The sequence below is a fragment of the Acinonyx jubatus genome, chromosome E2 (assembly GCF_027475565.1).
Source record: "Acinonyx jubatus isolate Ajub_Pintada_27869175 chromosome E2, VMU_Ajub_asm_v1.0, whole genome shotgun sequence".
In the NCBI taxonomy this organism is placed as follows: Eukaryota; Metazoa; Chordata; class Mammalia; order Carnivora; family Felidae; genus Acinonyx; species Acinonyx jubatus.
The window spans coordinates 48,315,579-48,335,111 of NC_069396.1; the positions used below are offsets into that span (position 1 = coordinate 48,315,579).

Sequence of the window (19,533 nt, forward strand, 5' to 3'; positions counted from 1 at the left end):
GTGGGGGAGCCCAGTGTCATGGGTGACGGCGGGGGTCAGGGTGTGGGAGGAGTGGCCTTGGGAGTCTCTGTTAAAGCACAGGAATCAATGAATGAAGAACTGGAGAAGAAGGGGATGTCAGACAACCCAGGAGGGTCCAGAAGCCACTCCAGAGCCCCCACCCCACCCTCACACACACAGACCTCTCCTTAGGTAATATATATTAAAAAATAAACCTCCAATTCAGGGTATAAAAACAGAGCAAAGGCACTTGGGGGTGGGGGGATGGAGGGGTGGCCCAAGCCCAGGCAATACAGAGCTGGCCCGGGGAATGGGAGGTCACTGTGGGTCCGCCCTGGAATGAAGCCCTGAGTCCCCCAAGCAGAAGGCAGGAGGGAGAGAAGGCCAAGGCCAATGGGAGGTTGGGGGGAGGCAGTGATCCCAGCTGGGCCCCCCAGGCACGCCTGGCTCCCTCTCCTCAGGCCCTTGGGGTTGGAGATGCTGCGGCAGCTGTGCGGTGGGGGCGGGTGGCCCTCAGTCTTGCGGAAGGCCTGGGGGCTGGAGAAGGGAAGCGGAGAGATGAAGATGGCAGGGAGATGGGGGGGGGAGGGTGTGGAGTTGGGAGGACAGAGGTGGGGGGCAGAGAGAAGAGGGAAGGGAGAGGATGGGCAGCGAGGGGACAGAAGAGCCCGAGAAGCAGAAACTGATGGCCAGGAGGTGGCACGGGGAGATGCAGCGAGACCAAGGGAGAGAGATGGACGGGGCTGTGGACAAGGGAGCCCTGAAATGCCCACTCTGGTCCCTCCCCTGTGGGCAGTGTTGGGGCCTCTGGTTCCCCCACTCACCTGCCTGGGGCAGCAAGCCTCAGGTACAGCCAGGCTGGGGGACAGGGTTTTCCCCAAGCTGAGACAGGAGGAGTCGTACACGACAGAATTCCTCTTCCACCTCCTGGTTGGGGGGGACAGGGGCAGAAAGGTCATCAATGAGTGACGTCCCTCCACCGAGCCCCATCCTCCCCCCCACTCTGACCCTCCCCCCAGGCCACCACCTCCAGCTGTTTAATGGTCTCCTCCAGGCTGAGCAGCTTCTCCTGAATTTCCTGGGTCTGGGTCTGTGTCGGGCTCGGGGGGCCACCCCCCGGGACCCCATCCCCTTCACGGGGAGGCCCCGCCCCACTATCTTCCTCCGAGGGAAACAGGAGTTGCTTCAGGGACAGCACTGGCCAGGGACAAGAGGACAGAGTCAGAGGCAGGACTGGCAAAGAGGGGGGGTGGGGTGCAGAGGTGAGCCTGTGGCTAGAGCTGGGGCAGGGTGGGAGGGCATGGAAGAGGGCGTCCTGGGAGAGGTTGAATTGAAAGGTCAAGGAAGGGACAGAGGCTGCAGAAGGAGGGGCTCGGCCCCCTGAGGGTGGTGGTATAGGCCTGGCATGCAGGCCCGGGCAGGAGGTGAGCTGGAAAGCCGGGCTGGCAGCAGGACGGCACAGGGCTACCTTTCTCAAGGGCCTTGGCTGCCAGCTGGCCTTCAGGGCCAGGTCTGCAGTAGGGCAGGAGGGTGCTGAAGATTCTCTCCATGCGGCCTGGGTGGGGGAGCAGGGAGGGTGCTCAGTTCCGGCCGGGTATCCTCGGCAATCCTGCCCCCTTCCAGCACCCCCCGAAAAGGCTCACCGTCAGCTGGGGGCATCTCTCGGCCACCACAGTTGCCATTGTCCGAGCTGCTGAGCAGGGGTTCCCGGGTGCTGTGGGGAGAAGTACTGGGTGACCCCACAGCCCTGGAGGGGGCAGGGAGGTTCAGAGACAAAGAGAAATTGAGGCTGGAAGATGGAGACAGAGGGACCTGGAGAGGAGCCAGATGGGCTGTGATGGGGTGGTGGGTGTGCACGCACGTGCACACACACGCGCACACACACACAGGGCTAGAGCTCAGGTTCTGGGGGCACAGAAAGAGGTCTCCCCTAGCTCCTCAGCCCTCCAATATCCTCCCAGGCCCCTCACCTGCTTGGGCTGGGCCGGGGTTTGGGGCGAGAGGCAGGGGCAGGGACCTTCAAGGATCCAGCGGTCTCCGTGATGAGGGCACACCAGCTGGGGAGACAGGCCCCGGGGCAGTCAGAGCCCCCCAGACCCTGTGTCAGGGCCTCCCACCGCCAGCCCTGCCCCTGGAGACCTGGGGCCTGGACCTCCTCTTCCACCCAAGCTTAGAACCCAGACCCCCTCACTTCTTCCGTTCCGACACGGTCTGAGCCACCAGCTCGTAGATCTGAGCCTCTTGGTCCCAGGTAAAAATGACATAGAAGGCTTTGTGATCTGCAGGAAGAGGGAGGGGGGGTTCGGAGCCAGGGTCACCCCACCTTGTGCCTCCCCTGAGCCTGGGTAAGCCCCTGACTGCGGTGGCCTCGGACGCCCCAGCTCAGTCCGTCCCTCCCTCTCACTCCCCCTAATCCATCAGGCAGGCAGTCCCCAGTCTAGCTCTACACACAAACCCCCGGAGCCCCTGGTGCAGCTTCCCGGCAGCACACGTGCAAACCCCTCCTCACTGGGCTCCCGCCCCCACCGCTGCTCCCCCACCATCCCCAAGAAGCAGCCACGGTGTCTTTTCGAACGCTGGTCAGAGCTGGCTGCTCCTGTGCGGGCATGTGTAGCTCTAAGATCTACATCCCAGCCCGGCCCCCCGCCATGGCGAGCTGGGGGCCTCTCACACCGCCCCCTTCTCAACCTCCGCAGCGGCCTCCCAAGTGCTAGAACGTGCGTTCCCCAGCTCTCTAGAGGGTCACCTCCCATTCCACGGGCGGGTGTGCCCGGGGCCGCCGGGCCAGGCCTCACCGGTGGCCACCTCGCGGGTCATGGCGGACGTGAGCCGCAGCACGGGCCGCAGCATGGTCTTGCCGTCGGGGGTGGGCGTCAGCGTCCGGCTGTGTGACTTGAGCAGCAGCCGCTCGTCCTGGCGCTGGAGCAATAGCAGCAGGTCGTCCAGCAGGAGCACGTGGACCTCTGCAGGGCAAGGCCGGAGCTCAGCGGCCTCCCCGCTCTGAGTGCCCCGCCCCTGGGCCCCACTTGGCGCCAGCACCCACCTACAGCCTTGTCCTTCGTCACCCGCCACGTCAGCGGGCCCTCGTGGACCAGCTTCCTCCTGGTGATATCTAGGTTCTGGAGGCAGGAAGGAGTCATGGTCGATGCAGGCGAGGGCAGGGGAGGGTCGGGATGATTCACAGGGCCAGGGTCGTAGTCGGGGATCATCAGGAGGGGCAACCCGCTGGGAATGAGGAGGGGCACAGGGCACAGGGGTGGCTCTCGCTCCCTGGGTGCATTATGGGAGACTCCCCGGGGCCAGAGGGTCAGGGCTGGCTGAGGGCAGGGGAAGGCAAGGGAGAGGAGAGGAGGGGAGGCCAGGGCAGGCAGAGCCACCTTGAACTCGTTCAGCATGGGGTCGCTGCTCTGCCGCAGGTGGGACAAATCCAGGCGCTTCTGATAATCCTTGAGCCGCTGGGTCAGGGAAGGGAGAGTCACGGGGACAACCCGAGGGCTGGGGCTGACCGACAGTGACCCCGAGGGGGACAAGCCAAGGGCTGGGCCCGACCTCCCAAGAAGTGGCCCCAGGGAGGACGAGACAAAGGCCGGGCCAACCTCTGCACACATTTGTCCCAGTGCCCTGGGCCCAGGGCCACACGCGGGCTCACCAGCAGGTCCTCCATGTCGCGTACAGCTTGGTTGACGTGGTGCAGAATTTCCCGGCAGCACTCAGCCGCCCGCTCCACTTTCTCCCGTTCGGCCAGCTCTTCTGTGGCAGAGGAGAGACCGGCCCCGGTGAGCTCCAGCCCCAGAAGCTCGGGTCCCACAGCCACGCGGGAGATGGGAGAGCAGGGCCCGCGGTACCTGTATTCTGCCCGATGCTCTGCAGGAGCAGGGGGTACTTGGTCAGGCGCTGCATCTCCGTGGGGATCATGTCCTTCAGCTGCAAGCGGCGGCATCGTGGGCGGCTCTCGGCCTCCTGAGGGGAGAGTAGCGTGGAGGCGGCTCACCTCGGGGACTGGGACACCAGCCCCCTCCGGGGCCCCGGGGTCCAGGCTTCCCCCTTACCTGCACAAAGGCGCAGAACCGAGGCTCCTTGCGCTGTTTGGCTTTGAGCTGCTCTAAGGCAAATGACTGGTGGCTGCAGAAGCGGGAGGAGATTTTCTGGAACCAGGAGCCTTCGGCACCATCAAACTATAGTGAGATTCAGGCCAGGGAGGGTGTCTCAGGTAGGATTGGAGAGAGCAGGGCCTCACGTGGGAATAGCGGCCTAGACAAGAGGACAGGGCTAGGGGCCCAGACCCCCGGGTCTTGATGGAGGGGAGGCTTGAGAGCTGGCCTCCTCGGGCCTGGATTCCAGGTCCCTGGCTGGGAGGAGGGGCTCCCAGAGGGGGCAGGGGCTGGGCACCCTCACCCGGGCCAGCAGTACATCTCCGATCTCCTCAATGAGGTAGCCACTATCCTGCCTCCGCTTCATCAGTTGATCGAGGAACTGGGCTGTGGAGCGCGGTGAGGAAAGGGGGTGCTCTGTCAGGGCCCTGTGAGGACCTCCGTCAGGGTGCAAGGTTGTATGCAGAGCCGGTCAGGAGACGGTGGTGGCTGGGCTGCAGGGTGTCTGCCTGATCCTTGGGGCCAACGGGCTGTCCCCCACCCCCACCCTGGGGCCAACGGGCTGTCCTCCACCCCCACCCCACCCCCACGCTTATTGATGTGCCCCATGGAATGTGAGCTCTGGGGTCTGGGGCTGTCCCCACTGCTAGAAAAGAAGCTGGCCGGGGTAGGGACTCAGGGAGACGTGCTAGGCTCCAGGTCTAGCCGCCAAGGCCTTGAAGGAGGGGGCCCACGGTGGGGCGCACTGTGGGGCTGCTGCCCTGCACTCACAATGGACCTCGATGAGCTCGTCCAGGCTGGGGAAGATGTACTGTAGCTCCTCCAGGGGGAAGAAGCCTCCTTCTGCCATGGGCTGGTAGAAGAGGTCGTGCAGCACCCGGAGCATGCGCACATGGGCCGCCTCGGTCACCAGCAGCTCTGGTGGGGGGCAAAGAACAGGCAGCATGGCTGGGGAGAGTGCAAACTACAGGGTGCAGTCTCAAGGGCAGGTTGGGAGAGGGGGATGAGGACGACTCTCTCTGGACAGTCATGTGCCCCTGAAATAGCCACTGAGGGTTCCTTAGCCCATCACTGCTTTTCCTCGGCTGCAGCAGCCAGCCAGGCTGTGGCCACGGCTCCCAGTTTGCCTGGCACCGATGCATTTCCCGGCGCGTGGGATTTTCAGTGCCAAAGCCAGGAAACTCCCAGGCAAACTGGGATGATGTGGTCACACCACCACCAGCAAGCCTGCAGCTGTGTTTCGTGTCTAAAGGTCCAGTGAGTCTCTCAGCCTTGGTTTCTGGAACAACAACAACCCCTCAAACACACGCTGATAGCCTTGGATTCAGGGACCCCGCCCCCAGAGGGACCATATGCTTGGATTCCAGGGGTCCCAGGAGTTCCTGGAGACCGAATGTACAATTCCACATTATTCGTATTTTTCTGACTAGAGAAAGTGCTGTGCTGTCTGCTACGGTAGCCACTAGCCACATATGGGCCTTCGAAATTTAATTAAAATGAGATGAAATACAAAATTCACTTCTCAGTTGTACTGGTCACATTTCAAGGGCTTAAGAGCCATTATGTGGCTGGTGGTAACCATGCTGGACAGCACAGATGTTGCGTGTTTTCATGATTCCGGAAAACGCTATCAGATGGCGCTGCTTTACGTTTGGATCACGTCCCTAGTAGGATCTGTAATACAAAAAGGATTCACCTAACTGCCCTAAAAATTCCAAACGAGTACCCTTCTTACTAAGTAACTTGTAAATGAACTTCCAAACCAGAGCTTCCAAAAAGGTCTTCTACTTTTGCCAAACCCCCCTCCGCACAATTTGAAATCACAGAAAAGAATCGAGACAGAAATGATACTCCCATCATCTCTCCGCCCAGAAGCAAGCACTGATGTATTATCTTCTGAAACTTGCCCATTTCGCCCCTAAACGGTTAAGATCACAGTAGTAACCGTCACATCGGAACATTCTTACCCAGCCCCACACCCACGCTAAACATCATGTGAAACATCTCCGCTTCGTGACAGTCTTTTGGGGTAGGACCATTACTATCCGTGTTTCCCAAATAAGGAAACAAGGATTTGCACTAGAAATACAACTTTCTGTACCATTTCCAGCTCCTGCCTGCACTGTCCCGCACTACCAAAAACTCTCTGCGAACGTCAGTTTGACAGGCTGACAGCCACAGTCCTGTTCCACGAGTGGCTGTTCTACAATTTACATACTGAATGGCCCTCAATGGGAACAGGCCAGCTCGCAGTTCGGCCTGTTGTCATTGACCCCCGGGTGGACATCTCCCCGCGCCTGTCTCTTCGGCAGAACTGGGCTGTGTGGCTGGCCACAGGGGGTGCAGGGAGGGGTACTCACCGCTGATAACCTCCTGCCGCTTCACCTGGCTCTTGGGCAGGCTGTGCAGGGTGCCTGGGGGGACGAGCTCCCGCCAGCCAGGGGGCTCTTCTGGTTCCAGCTCTAGTCCAGACCGACCTGGGTCCCCTTCATCTCCAGGCTCAGGGCTGTGGGACAGAGGCCTTGTTAGGGCCCCGGCTTGGGGCATCCCAGGGAGAAGACCTCCATTCCTAGTGTCCAACCCCCCCTCTGTGGCCTTGGCATTCAATGCCTCCAAAGTAGCCCATATGCCCCCAGATCTCTAGAAAGAAGAGTCCCACACCTTTCTTGTGACCTTGGTGACCTTAGCATCCAAAACCCAGTTCTCTGTCACTCTGGCAACAACCCCGCCCCCACCATCCTTCTGACTCTCCAGGCTGCCTCAGTGGATGGGGGGAGGAATGACCTACGTGGCTCGTCGGGCAGGGCCAAGCACGGCCGTGGCAGAGCTGGGGTCCATGTCCACGTCACTCCGGGAGCGGCCCCCACCCCGGCCCTTAGCCCCGAGGCTGCCCCGGGAAGGCCGGCGGCGGTCACTCACCCGCAGGCTCTCCGAGCGCCCCAGACGCCCCGATAGCCTGGACCCCGAGGCCAAGGACAGAGTCAGCCAGAGGCCAGTACAGAGACAGGGAGAGACCAAGACAGGGACAGAGATGGGGAGAGACCAAGACAGGGACAGAAGGGGAGAGGCCAGGACAGGGACAGACGGACGGGGGTAGGGGAGACCAGGACAGAGATTGAACATGCAACAGAAGAGAGGAGAGAGTCAGAAGGAGCAGTGGGACTTTGGGGTGCTGGGGCAGTGGGGGTGGTCAGGAGGGGTAGGGAGGGAAACCCAGTATGGAGCACAGGACTGACCCCTCCCTTCCCTGAGGCAGGGGGATGGTGGGGGCAGAACTGGGAGTGAGGTGGGGAAGGGGGTTTTAATACTTAGCTCTTCTGCTGGGAGGGTGATGTCCCCACCCACCCCTTGCAGGGTGAAGGGGAGGGGGTGGCCCATGGGGAGAGGGGAGGGGCTGGGAGAAGTGGGGGAGGGGCTAGCCCTCCCCCAACCCAGGGCCCAGGCACCCACCTCTTCCACTTTCTGGGGAGAGAGGGGCACAGGGTCAGAGGTGGACCCAAATGGAACCCAACTCACCTCCCCCACCCACCAAAGGGTCCCCAAAGCAGCGGCACAAGGACAGGCAGGGGGCAGAGCCTGCCCCCCAACTGTGAGGGGGACAGGGCCCCCAGGCATGGAGCACACAGGGTGGGGGATGGAGGACAGGGCACCGGGAGGCAGGAGCAAGGCGCTGGGCGGTGGCTTAGAAGAGGAGGGAAGGGCTGAAAACCTGAAGGGGCTCCGAGCGCAAGAAGAGGAAGTGGGAGGAGGAGATGAGAAAAGAGGAAGCTGGAGAAGGAAAGAGAAGGCAGAAAATGGAAAAAGGGAGGAGCAGGGCAGAGTGGAGATGGTTCGGGGACAGCAGGTGCAGATGGCAGCGCGACCCGGCACACGGCACACGCCTCCCCCGCCTGGTAAGCCTGGTCCTGCTCCCAGCAACCCCTCCCCCCGCACCCGGCCCCGGGCACCTCTCTGTCTCAGCACCCTCCTCCGTGTTCTCCGGGGGCACCACGGGCTCCAGGCTGGCCGGGCCCTGCGGGGGCGGGTCCCCCAGCTCTGGTGGGGCATCAACACCTGTGCGGGCAGCGGGGGAGAGCGAGGCTGGCTGCCAGGACCTCGTGGCAAGACCCATGCTCTGGGGGCCTCCGTGACCCCCGGGGAATGGGGGACGGGGGCTAAAACCACCCAATGCCTGCCAGACACCAGAGGCTGCCCTGCGCTTCAGCGGGGGACGGACAGATGGAAATGGAAAGGCCTCTGAGAACACGGCTGTGGGCAGCTGGGGCCGGGGGGGTGGAGGCGGTGAAGAAAACACTGAAGCAGGGGAGACCAGGTGCTCTGCATGATGCCTCCGCGTCCATTCCCTCTCCCGAGCCTCAGGCGGGACTTACGGGAAGGGGGGGGGGTCCCATTTAGGAACGAGGAGCCTGAGTCTCCAACAGAGGAGTGACTCCTGAGATACAACACAACTAAGCCGCAGAGCCAGGATCTGAACCCAGGCCCAGCCAAGCAGCTGTCTCAGATCCATGGGGGTGACTGACAGTGTACTGAGAGGGTCCTGGGAAATGCCACTGTGGGGGGCTGATGGGAAACGTAGTCCAAGCAGGTGGGAAACGCATCACCTGGAGAGCGGTGGGAGCCTGAGAGGAAAGCTGTGGAATGGGTGAACTGAGGGAAGGGGGTGGTTTTATTAACAAGACTGGTGACCAGGAGCAGGGGGCGGGGCAGTCTCTCTGAGAGACCCAGGAAACTCACCTGGCTCCCGGTCAGGGCTGTCCCCAGACAGAGGGTGCAGAGAAACTCCAGGGATGTCCTGCCCGGCAGCTCCAGTGTTCCGGTCCCGGGAGGGCACCCCCAGGCCTCCCTTCCTTTCTGTAAGGCCTGGCTTCTCAGCTGGGGAAACATCCAGGAGAAAGTGGAAATGAGAGCCCGGTTGACTCTAACCCACACAGCAGCCTGTGCTCCAGCTCCATTCTACCGCCCCCCACCCCCTCCCCGAGGCCCCCAGCTAGCTTCAGGACCATTACCATCAGCCTCGACTTTGAGGTGTCGGAAATCTGGGGCTGAAATGAAAAGACGGGACCATGAGGCAGGGGCGGTGTGGGGGAAGTCAGGGAGGGCCGGGGCCAGCCACCTCACCCTGAGGCTCTCCCCGATTCCAGCGGGCAGCATCCAGGAAGATGCTCAGGCCTTTCTTCGTCTTGGTTGGCTCATCTGACCGCCGATTCCCTATCATCTAAGGGAAGGAGGAGAGTGGAGAGGGGGCTGTGCATTTCTGAGACCTCAACAAAGCTGAATCAGACCCCAGGAGGCCAGAGTCACGGGGCTCCCCAGGAGTCCCTGGGGAGGAAAGGGCCAGGTTTGGGCGCTCAGGGAAGCACCTTTTTGCGGAAGAAATTCCTCCCTGACTTCTTGTCCCCGCTCTTGGTCCGCACCCCAAGGTGGCGCATGTACAGGCTGATGGCGTTGACCACAGCGGCACTGTGGGAAGGGGATGGTGAGGGCCCCGACACGTGCACAGATGCGCACACGCCCATGGCTGCAGGGACACCGCTATCCCCAAGGCTTCCCCTCCACATTCGCTCCCCACCCCAACCCCACAACAGCTTCCAAGTGAGTGTCTGAGGAAGGGGGAGAGGGCTCCGGAGGACAGGGCCAGGGATGCCATTCCATGCCCAGGCCCCCAGACCCCTGGTCCTCCTCCCTGGGTCCCAGGGGGCTAAATGCCTCTCCTGCTGTCCTCTCTGCTTCCATCACCTCTTTTCCTCATCAGTTGAGATGGTGTGTCTGTAAAAAAGAAGAAAGAAGTTTGTGATAAACTTGCTAGGCCTGGGTCCCTGCCTACCCGGCACAAATGTCTGGGTTGCTGTTCCCTTAGACGCTGGGACAGGAGAGAAAGAAGAGGCAGAGAGGGAGAGTGCCAAGGCTGAGGGGAAGGAGGATCACAGCAGGGAGGAGTGTCTCTTTTGAGGGCACCAAGGGCAGCCGGGAGCTGCAAAGACAGGACCCAAGCGCCAGGCCCACACGCAAGGCTGTGGAAAGACCTGGAAACTGGGAGGGTGCCCTAAAGCTGGGAAGAGAGGACACAAAACCAGACAACCAGACAGATTAAAATGCCAGGGCCAGGGGACCCAGAGCCCAAACGTTAAGGAACGAACCGTGAAGTTGCAGGGACCACCCCCCCCCCCCCACCCCCGCCACCAGGCTGGACAGGGCACGGGCCCCACTCACTGCATCTCTTCCAGGTGGGTCAGCAGCCGCTCGGCCAGATGCCGCTCCCGGGCCTCAAAGCTGGCACGGTCCCGCCCCACCCAGGCCTCCAGCTGGGTCAGGTCATGCTCCCAGGGTGTCATGCCCATGAGCCTCTTGGAGCGGAAGTCCTCCAGCAGCTGGCTGACGGTGGCCTGCTGGCTCTGCACCACCTCCTGCACAAACTGCCGCTGGAGGTCCTCGGAGAGGAGGTCGGGCCGTGTGCGGTCTGTGTAGGGACACAGGCAGGGGGCTGGAGGCCAGTTCCACCCACCCTTGGGCTGCAGCGACCAGGGGGAAGGGGAGGAGGAATCTCTACTGTCCCCGTGAGCAGAAAGGGCGGCCTCCCTCCCTGGGACTCCCCAGATACCCCAGTCCCTGGCTACCAACCTCTCCCCTACCCACAGTCCCCTTTTCTCTCCTTACCAAGTTCAAAGGCGACAGTGGGAGGGACTGGCACCCGCAAAACCTGCTCAGGACAGAGAACAGAGAACGGAATGAAGGAGAGGACTGGGCAGTGGTGGGGTCACGGGACGGCAGTCCAGGTGCCCACTGGGAACGACGGTCTGAGGGGAGGGAGCAGCGGAGGGTGGGCCAGGATGGCACAGAGTCTCCCCAGGACCAAGGAATGGGGGGGGGAGGGGCTGAGGTCCCCCGAAGGTGTTTCTCACCGCGGTCTTTTCCAGGAAGCTGTGGCAGAAGTCGAGGAAGGCCTTTCTGGCCTCCTTAGGGCCAAGTGAACCCAGCATGTCCGCGTGCAGGCAGCAGAGCTGGGGAGACAGACTGTCACTCGTCTTCTTCCCCCTCCCCAAACCATATTCTCCTTCAAAAAGCCTGGGGCTCAAACCTTCTGCTAGTGCTCCCTGATTTCCATCATCCCCTCCCCTCCCCCCCCACCTCAGGCCCTTGCCTCTCTTGGCCTCCCTGGGGCCACGAAGAGCATTTGCTAATTTTTTGTCCCGTGAAATGGCTCTCTCCGGTTCTGTCTCCTGGCGTCACCTGCTACACTAAGACAGCTAGGGGCGTGTACCAGATGCTGCTCTAAACCCTTTAACCACGTTAACCTGGTCAATGTTATCCCATTTTACAGATAAGAAAACTGAGCTCAAGAAGCTTGCTCAAGGTCACACAGCTAGTAAGTGGCAAAGTTGGGATCAGAATCCAGGCAGCCTATTCCACTACACCCTACTGCCTAGGAACACCATGAGCAGGGTGCCCGGGGGGCTTAGTCAGTTAAGCATCCGGCTCTTGATTTCAGCTCAGGTCATGATCCTCAGGGGCTCCGTGAGCTGGGTGTGGAGCATGCTTGAGATTCTCTCCCTCTCACTCTGCCCCTCCCCCTGCTCTGCTGGTGGGTGCTCTAGCTCTAAAAAAAAAAAAGCCACAATACCACGAGAGACTTGAGGATGCATATGCGTGTGTGCGTGTGTGTGTGTGTGTGTGTGTGAGGTTCTGACTCGCCTGTGCCCCAGACAAGGCCTAGTGCACAGTGGGGCTGAGTAAATAAACAGGTGGACAAGTGGGCTCTCTCATTCATTTACCGCTCTTTTCCTGAGGCTGGCTGTGTGTCAGCCCCATGCTGGGTGATGCTGGCAGGGCACTGGAAACTCCAACCCGACTCCTGGGGTCTCTCATCCGGTAAGGGACATGGTCTCTGCGCTAAGGACTTGCCCCAGCAGGGGCAAGAATCTATTTCTCTGCTGTAACCGTTTCCAACAAATCTGCGTCTGCACACCCCCAAACTCCAGGAGAGGCCACGGGACCGCAACACGGGGGCTCCAGGAAGCAGCCCACGGGACCGCAACTCTTTCTTGGCCGCTTTCCCAGCTGATGAGGTGAGGGAGCAGCAGGAGGACAGATTCCAAATGCTGGGGGAGGGGGGGGCATCTGGGTCACCTCAGCCAAGCCCCTGGCCCTTGCCAGGCCTCAGTTTCCACATCTATAAAAGGCCATGGCAGTCAGCACCACCCTGGGCTGAGTTCCAAGAGCTCAGGTTCTAGAAACCTCAGGTTCAGTAGGGGGACCCCCTTGCCTGGAGGGCCAGAGCCTCCATTCACAGGCAAGGGGCAGCTACTTTTCTGGAGAGAAGGCACCTTCCCGATTCCTGCCGATCTCGGAAGCCACAGGATCAGTCAATGCGCCCTCCCTTCTGCATCCCCCAGGCATCCTGCCCTGGCATTTCTATCAGTCTCTGGTTTCCAGAGGGACCTACTATGCATTTCCAGTGCAGTCCAGTGCTCTAGGCTACCCCCTAACTGCAGCCTGTGCTGGGCTGCCCTGGGTCATCTTGGGAGGAGATCCTTGCCTGGAGCCCCCTCCAGCCCAAGCGGTGGCCTCTTCCTTTCTAAATCACCCACTGGTTCTCTGGACTCTGCATGTTTCCGGACGGCATGGTTCTCTGGGCATCCACCACTGCCCAGGTAATTTCTGTCTGATATCTGTGGATCATCAACTGCATTCTCTCTGCCTCGTGGGCTGCTTGTGGTGGCTTCTTATTTCTGGACCGGGGCCTCCTGTGCCACCTGGACCTGGGAAGGCTAGTGGCTTTCTCCCATGCACCGGCCCTGAATGACTGGTGGCACCTGCCGAGGCCACAGAGGGGGATCCACTTGCAGGGTCAGTGGGAAAGGTCGCGGTCACTGCCACGGGCTGGGAAGGCGGGGGTGGGGCACGGTCTCTGCCAGCTTCAGGATTCCCTGCTGCCCTCCGGGTGCCCCTGCTGGGTGTACTCTCCCGCCTGCACCTGCTGCTCTCGGAGACGGACACGGGGCACCTGCAATCTTGTCGGGATCATGCGGCTAGTTCTCTGGCTCTCTGTTTCTAGATCTTGTGCTGTGTATTCTGGATCTGTTTTCCAAACCCTCCCAGCTCATCTTCACTAGTCCATCTCTCTGAGCGCTGTGGCCTGTCCCGGCCCCACCCCTCCCTCTGCCCACCCAGCCTTGCCCTCACCAGGGGTCCCGGCTCAAACTGCAGGGCAACGTGCTGCAAGAAGGCCATGAGGTGGGCAGGCCGCCGCTTCACCTGCTCCAGACTCTGGAACTGGCTGTTTTGCTCCTCTGCATTCTGAGGGTGGGGATGGGGGTGAGACGGTGGGGAGAAGGGGAGCCTTGGGCTTGACCCGTCCCCCACCCACACCACCACGGGCAGTCTACGCTGTAAGGGTGGTGGCCAGCGCTGGTGTCGGGGACAGGGGATGAGATCTAATGTTATGCATGTGGGTGACAAGGACAGGCATTAGGAGACAGAGTAGGGGTCTGTGCCGCAATTAAGGAAGATGGTGACAAAAACCAGGGTGAGAGTAAAAAGGGTGAAAGTCTGTGCTCTAATGGGGCATCAGGGATGGGGTAGTAGGGGACGGCAAAGGTGGTACCCAGAAGATTAGAGAAAGAGGAGCGAGCGGCGAGAGGAGGCAGGGGGCAGCATCCGACGATGGACCTAAGGAGGGAGGGGACCCTGAAGATGGGACTTGAGGGCTGGGGCCTAGGGAGACTGGGACAGAAGCTTTTCCACCCCTCACCGTCTCCAGCTCATTCTCAAAATCTTCGTCTTCAGCCCCGATGATGCTGACTGGCACCAGGCCAGGCCGCGGTGGTCCCGGGGCCTGTGGAAGAGGGATGGCTTCAGCTCACAGAGCTCCTCACTTCAGTCCCCCAGTCCTCTCACCCCAGGCTCTCTCCACTCACCAGCCCGCGGGCAATGTCGTCTGCCTCCATGGGCTCCACAGGGCTGAGGAAGAGGAGGGGCCACGGTTAGGGGGCGCAGGAGGCAGCGGCACAGGCACAGGGCGGTTACTCACAGATTCCTGGCCCAGGTGTGAAGGTGAGTAAACAGCACCCCCCACCCCCAATCCCGGCGTCCGCAGCTCAATGGGGCCTCTGTGTGGCGACAAAGAGCCCTTCAGAGGCCAGCCAGGGCGGGGAGCCCAAGGACAGGGAGCCTTGGAATGGGGGGGAGAGATGGGGGCCCAGGAGCGTGGGTCCATGAGAGAGCTGTGGACATGAGAGCCTGTAATTTGGGGTCCCTAATGGAGGAGGGGCCGGGGGGCCTGGACTCCTGGGTCTGAGGGAGGAGGGGGCTGCAGGCTGGGTCCTAGGGAGGCAGGGCCTGGAGCCAAGCAGACCTGGGAAGGTTGAAAGGGAGGTAGAAGGCAGATAACTGGGGTGTGGGGGGCTCTCCTCCATCTGACAGGCTTGGGGCAGGATGTTGCCTCTGAACCCACCAGCCCCACTTCCTGTGACAGGAAATCTAATGGCAGATCCCCCAACCCCCAACTCGCTCTACATTAGAAAACAAAACTGAACCTCCTTCCCCAAACCCAGCAGTTTCTTTCCCTCAGGGACCCGGTATCTTCCCCAGCTTCCAACCCCAAAAAGCAAGGGACAGTCCTCAGCCAGTCCATCCCCAAGGGGTGTCGGTCTCCCTCACCCCGCATCAGTCTGTCTGGTCGGCCCTCCTGCCCCAGCCAGCTCTCCCTGGCTGTCTGTCCTGCGAATGTGCCTCAGGTCTTTGCCTCTCTTCTCCCTGTCTCCCTTTCCTCCCTCCCTTCCGGCCCGTCTCGCTTCCCCACCATCTCTGCCTCCCTTCCGAGTCAGCCACCTCCCCCTAACACTGCTTCTGCTGCTCCCTGCCTGTCCCCGGTGTCTCTGCCTGTCTTCCCACGTCTGGCTCTGCAGCCACCTCCCCAAGTCCTCTCCGAGTCACTGTGTCAGATGCTGTCTCTCGTCTCTCTCTCTCCCATCTCTTGCTGTCTCTCCCATCTTGTCTCCCTTAGAGTCTCCACTTCCCCTGTGTCTTCCCACCGCCATCTTCTGTGTCCTTAATTAGGCTGACTAATGCCACTCGAGCCCGTGTCAGGAGGGAAGGAGCTGTGGAAACAGGGTGGGGTGGACCAGCAGGGCTGTGGGGGGGGCCTCTCCCAAAGCTATTTATAACCCCGGTCGCCTCAGACCCAGCCTTCTCCCTCCTCCACAGGCCTCCTCCCTGGCACTCAATAAACGGTGGCTATGATTTTGATTAGGCTCATCAGACAGCGACGCTTTCTGGAGTCTTCAAGTGCTGTCCTGTGGGTTCCCCAGGGCACGCATCGTTTTTATTCTTTTCCATAGAGTGTATCTGTCCAACTTCAAGTTTGGGTTAATTTAAGATTTGAGCACCGTTTAAACTTCACTTAAATAAATTTGTAAACCAAGGCAAAAAGAAAAAAAAAAGTGCTTATTTATGACAAAAGCTAAACTTACCTAGCACTTACAGTGTGCTAGGCATCGCTCTCAGTGCTTCTCACATACGAACTCAACGCTCACAACCACAAGCACCCCATGCGATTAGTATTCCCGTTCGAGATGGAAAACCTTCACCAGGCCACCAGCTGCAACTTCTGGGCTGGAAAACATGACCACGCACATGGAACGTCCGTGCTCATCCCACTTGGGGGGGGGGGGCGGCGGGGGAAGGTTCAACAGAGGCAGGGAGGTTCCAAAAGGGCAAAGGAAAGGACCCACATTATGTGAGCAAATGCTCAGTGCCAGGCAGACCCCGAATCATGCACTAGATGCTCGTGACCTATTTCATTCCTCATCACGCTAATACGAAATAATAGCTAACACCTGATCTGCGCTTAAGGGCCACTGAGTATGTGCCAGGTACAACGTAACTGTTTTATAGGTATTAACTCATTGAATCCCCTAAATGACCCCTGGAGTTCAGTTTTATAACTATCCCCCTTTTACAGAAGAGGAAACCGAGGCACAGCTCATAAGGGACAGCGCCAGGATTGAGACCCACGTAGTCTGGCTCCAGAGTTTATGCATTTATCAGAATGTGCTGCTTCAGAGCATGGGGAAACCCCACCCCAACCTTAAGAAACTAAAATCTGAACCGAAGCTGAGACCTATCGGGTCTCTTTATGGTGTCTGGGAAAGTCAGAGGTATGTGGGCACTGTGACCCGGGCAGGAGCGCAGGCTGCTGCTGAGGCTGCTTCACAGGGACTTAGGGCTCAGAGAGGACGCTGGCAGGGAAGGTGAGGGGTTGGCTGCTTAGGAGATACAGGGTGAGGGACTGCCACAAAGGGCAATTATAGGTTGAAGCCGTCAGATGGATCTCTAGGCAACTGACAAGGCCTAAGGTCCAGCAGAGGGGACGCTGCGTGCATGGGACTGGGGGTGGTGCTGGTTGGGGAAGGTTTAGAAGGTTCTTAGAGATAAGGGTCCTAAAGCAAAGCAGACATGGGTCGGGGACCATATGGGCGCCTGGATTCTGTGCAAGGTTTGGGGTCTATAAGACATTGCATGGATGACCCTGGTCTCCAAGAACCTCTGGGAGGGAGCCTTTAAGAACCTAAAATAGAGTATTCAAATTAAGTCCATGAAGGGCCCTTGGAATGTATAAGGCCCCAGATTCTATTTGACACATGGTGGGTCTACACGGATCTGGGGATCACACACAATCATGATTCCATATGTAAAATAGCCAGTTCCTGGGACCTATGTAAGGTAAAAAGGGAACCAGGATTCTATAGGAGCCTGTGGTAGTCCCAAGACCTAGGATCTACAGGGCCCAGGATTCTAGGAGGCACTAATGACTGATCTATTAAGAAGCCTACATCTATTAAGAAGCCGAGTTTCCATGGGGGGCTAGCAGAAAGCTGGTGAGCCTGTAGGGCCTTGTAATTTATATGGAACGTGGCGGATCCATAACAGCCCCAAATCCTATGTGGGACGTGGCGGGTCTATACGGGCCCCAAATCCTACAGGGGACGTGGCGGTATGCACGGCCAGGGATGCTGGGGCGGACCTGCGGAGTCAGGGTTTGACGCCTGACAGGGGCCGCGTCCCTCACCTGCTCCTGGTCGTTGGAGTATCCACCGCAGCCGCCAGAACCGAAGTCTCGGCGCGCCGGTCCCCCACCCCCAACTCCGAGTCGCTCTAGCTGTCCCCAAAGCTACCTTTGCTTCCAGCTCCACTCCTCCCGCCAGCCACTCTAGCCCAGCTCCTGCCAGGCTACTGCCCAGGCGACTCTACTCCTCCCGCCGGCCGCTCTAGCTCTTCACTGCGCCACGCTGGCCAGGCAGGGCCGCTCTGGCCTGCCTTGGAGGACTGGCGTTTCCGTATCTCGACTGCTCCTGTCACTCTACCCTGCCCCGCCCCCAGGCCGACTAGAAAGTGGTTCCAGCCCCCTGGCCAAGGCTCAATTCGAGAGCTCCGAGTCACCCGTGGCCCTTAGTCTCCGGACTGGGCTCCCCACCCTATCTTGCCTTCCTAACTCCGGAACCAGCTGAATTCCCAAGGTGTACGTTAATTTTTCCCCGCATCCCCCACTCCCCACCCCCCGCCCCGGCCGCACGCTTTCTGCTGGGGCTGTAATGCAAAAATCCTGTGTTCCAGCGTACCTCTCCCGCAGATACCTTTCCAGTGTAACCTGGAAAAAGTAATTACCTCTTCCCGAGCCTCAGTCTTCCCACCTGTACAATGGGGGGAAGGTCTCTAGCTCTGTCCCCTACAACCCATGTCTCAGGGTATAACCAATGGCCCAGAAAAAGAGCTTTCCAAAACTGCTTTCAAACGGCGCTCTGCAACTTTCAGCTTCATCGCGGCCTACGGCGTGGTTACGGACGTTTTTCTTTTTAAGTGGCCCTAAAGCATGTGGAGTCGGAGGAAGGTGCTTGAAACACCTGCAAGTTCAAATCCCAACTCCACTCGGTCTCACGGTGTGTGTACCCTGGGAAGAGTCGGTGCCGCTCCCCGAGCCTCAGTTTCCCCAGCAGTGCAATGGGAGTGGTCATCCGTCCTCGGCTACACAATTGGGAGGCCTTGACCCCGGCCTCGCACCCCTCACACCCACTTACTGGGCATTCGGCAGGCATGAGCTCTCTCTCCTCTCTTTGCCCCCTTTGACAGATGGGAAAACTGAGGCCCGGGGAGGGGCGGCCGCTGGCTCTGTGGGGCGCAGCGAAGGCCCCTCCACTGCCGGCAGCGCCCCGGCCCCCTCCCTCCTCCTCCCCACTTCCCCCGGCAGCCGAGGGGCGGGAGGCCGGGCGGGGCCAGGGACGGTGTACCTGGTGTCCGCGCGGGGAGGCGACCGGCGGGGCGCCCGAGGTCGGGCTCGGCGATCCCGGGCCCTGTGTCCCGGCTCCCGCTTCCTGACTCTGGCGGGGCAGGAAGTTGGGGCGTTTTTCCGGAGGCCCCCGCCCCGCCGCCCCTCCCCGCTTCCTGCCCGCGCCCCGCGCCCGCCCGGCACCTCCGCTTCCTTCCCCTTCTTGCCGCTCGCCCGGCCCCTCCTTCCCCCCCCTCGGCCGGGGACCCGCGGGCCCCAACCCCGCCCCGGCCCCGCCCGGCCCCTCCCGGCTTTGTCCGTCTGTCCATCCGCAGGGCGTCGGCCCCACGTTTCTCGCCCCTGCCGGGTGTCCGCAATCGCCTCCCCTGCTTTCCGTCCGGGTCTCTCGGTCTTCCTCTCTTTTATTTGCCTCTCTGTGCGTGTTTCTTTACGTGCCTCTCTCTGCCACTTTCTCTCCGTTGGGGTCTTTTCCTCCCGCTCCCTCCTGCCCCCCCCCCCCACCGCTTCCCCTCGTTGTCCCTCCCCTCTGTCACTTCTCCCTCAGAGCCCTTCTCTGCCCACCTCCGGGTCTCTGTATCTCTCTGCATCTCTCTGCATCGCCACCTCAGTCATTTCCCCCACTGTTGCTTTCCTTAGAGTCTCGGGGGTCAGCCTCTCCGGGTCCATTTTTTCATGGAGCCTTCTTTCCTTTCTCTCTCTCCCTGCTTTCCCTCTGTCCCAGTACCTCTGCCTCTCCCTGATTCCCTGTCCACTCCTTGTTTTTCTCTTCACTTGCTCTCTCTCCATCACTATCTCTCTGTGTCTCGGCCTGTCTCTCCTCTCCCAGAAACCCTGTGTCCCTCTGCTTCTGTCATTCGCACCCCCACCCCCACCCCCCGGGGCTCCCAGCATCCCCAAGTCAGAGCCACAGATTACAAATTCCCCTGCTTGGACTCCACTGCCAGAGAACAGGTACGGTCTGGCTGTGATCAGAGTCCGAGTCTGGTACCGGCCCCACCAGACAGGCCCCTGTGTTTGTGAGACTTAAATAGGCAGAAATGAATATGGTCACCTGGCTCCTTCCTGTGTCTCTTCCCTGCTCTGGGATGTAGCCTGGGCAAGATGCTCCCCCAGACACTTCCTGTTTCTCTCACCTGGCAGTCAAGGCTGGCTACCTGGTCC

At 60.4% G+C, this 19,533-nt stretch overlaps 1 protein-coding gene across 2 annotated transcripts; it reads right to left on the bottom strand.

Annotated features, from left to right (window-relative positions):
* Positions 1–185: 185 nt before the first annotated feature.
* On the bottom strand, positions 186–18,526 carry ARHGEF1 (Rho guanine nucleotide exchange factor 1). 2 transcript variants are annotated; one of them, XM_053210729.1, is made up of 31 exons: positions 18,374–18,526; positions 15,571–15,701; positions 14,006–14,048; positions 13,840–13,923; positions 13,272–13,385; positions 10,991–11,089; positions 10,746–10,788; positions 10,302–10,548; positions 9,828–9,857; positions 9,452–9,551; positions 9,210–9,306; positions 9,098–9,133; positions 8,826–8,963; positions 8,039–8,144; positions 6,880–7,047; positions 6,452–6,597; positions 4,863–5,009; positions 4,396–4,478; positions 4,050–4,175; positions 3,846–3,960; positions 3,650–3,750; positions 3,378–3,455; positions 3,044–3,119; positions 2,796–2,963; positions 2,192–2,279; positions 1,971–2,057; positions 1,644–1,714; positions 1,469–1,555; positions 1,028–1,197; positions 825–927; positions 186–537 (listed from the first exon to the last, which is right to left on the bottom strand). In XM_053210729.1, the coding sequence occupies exons 2-30, from the start codon at positions 15,582–15,584 to the stop codon at positions 844–846; spliced, it is 2,946 nt and encodes a 981-aa protein (XP_053066704.1). In that variant the 5' UTR covers positions 15,585–15,701; positions 18,374–18,526; the 3' UTR covers positions 186–537; positions 825–843. The 2 variants fall into 2 exon arrangements, with proteins under 2 accessions (XP_053066704.1, XP_026893473.1); XM_027037672.2 differs by lacking the exon at positions 6,880–7,047 and having other exon boundaries at positions 18,374–18,525.
* Between the last annotated feature and the right edge of the window lie 1,007 nt (positions 18,527–19,533).

Bases quoted from the DNA above. Each gene is read 5' to 3' on its own strand.
- ARHGEF1 (XM_053210729.1), bottom strand. The intron at 2,058-2,191 runs GTGAGGGGGTCT...CTGTCTCCCCAG, and splicing joins ACCGTGTCGGAACGGAAGAA to CTGGTGTGCCCTCATCACGG. The intron at 1,198-1,468 runs GTAGCCCTGTGC...GTCCCTGGCCAG, and splicing joins AGCCAAGGCCCTTGAGAAAG to TGCTGTCCCTGAAGCAACTC.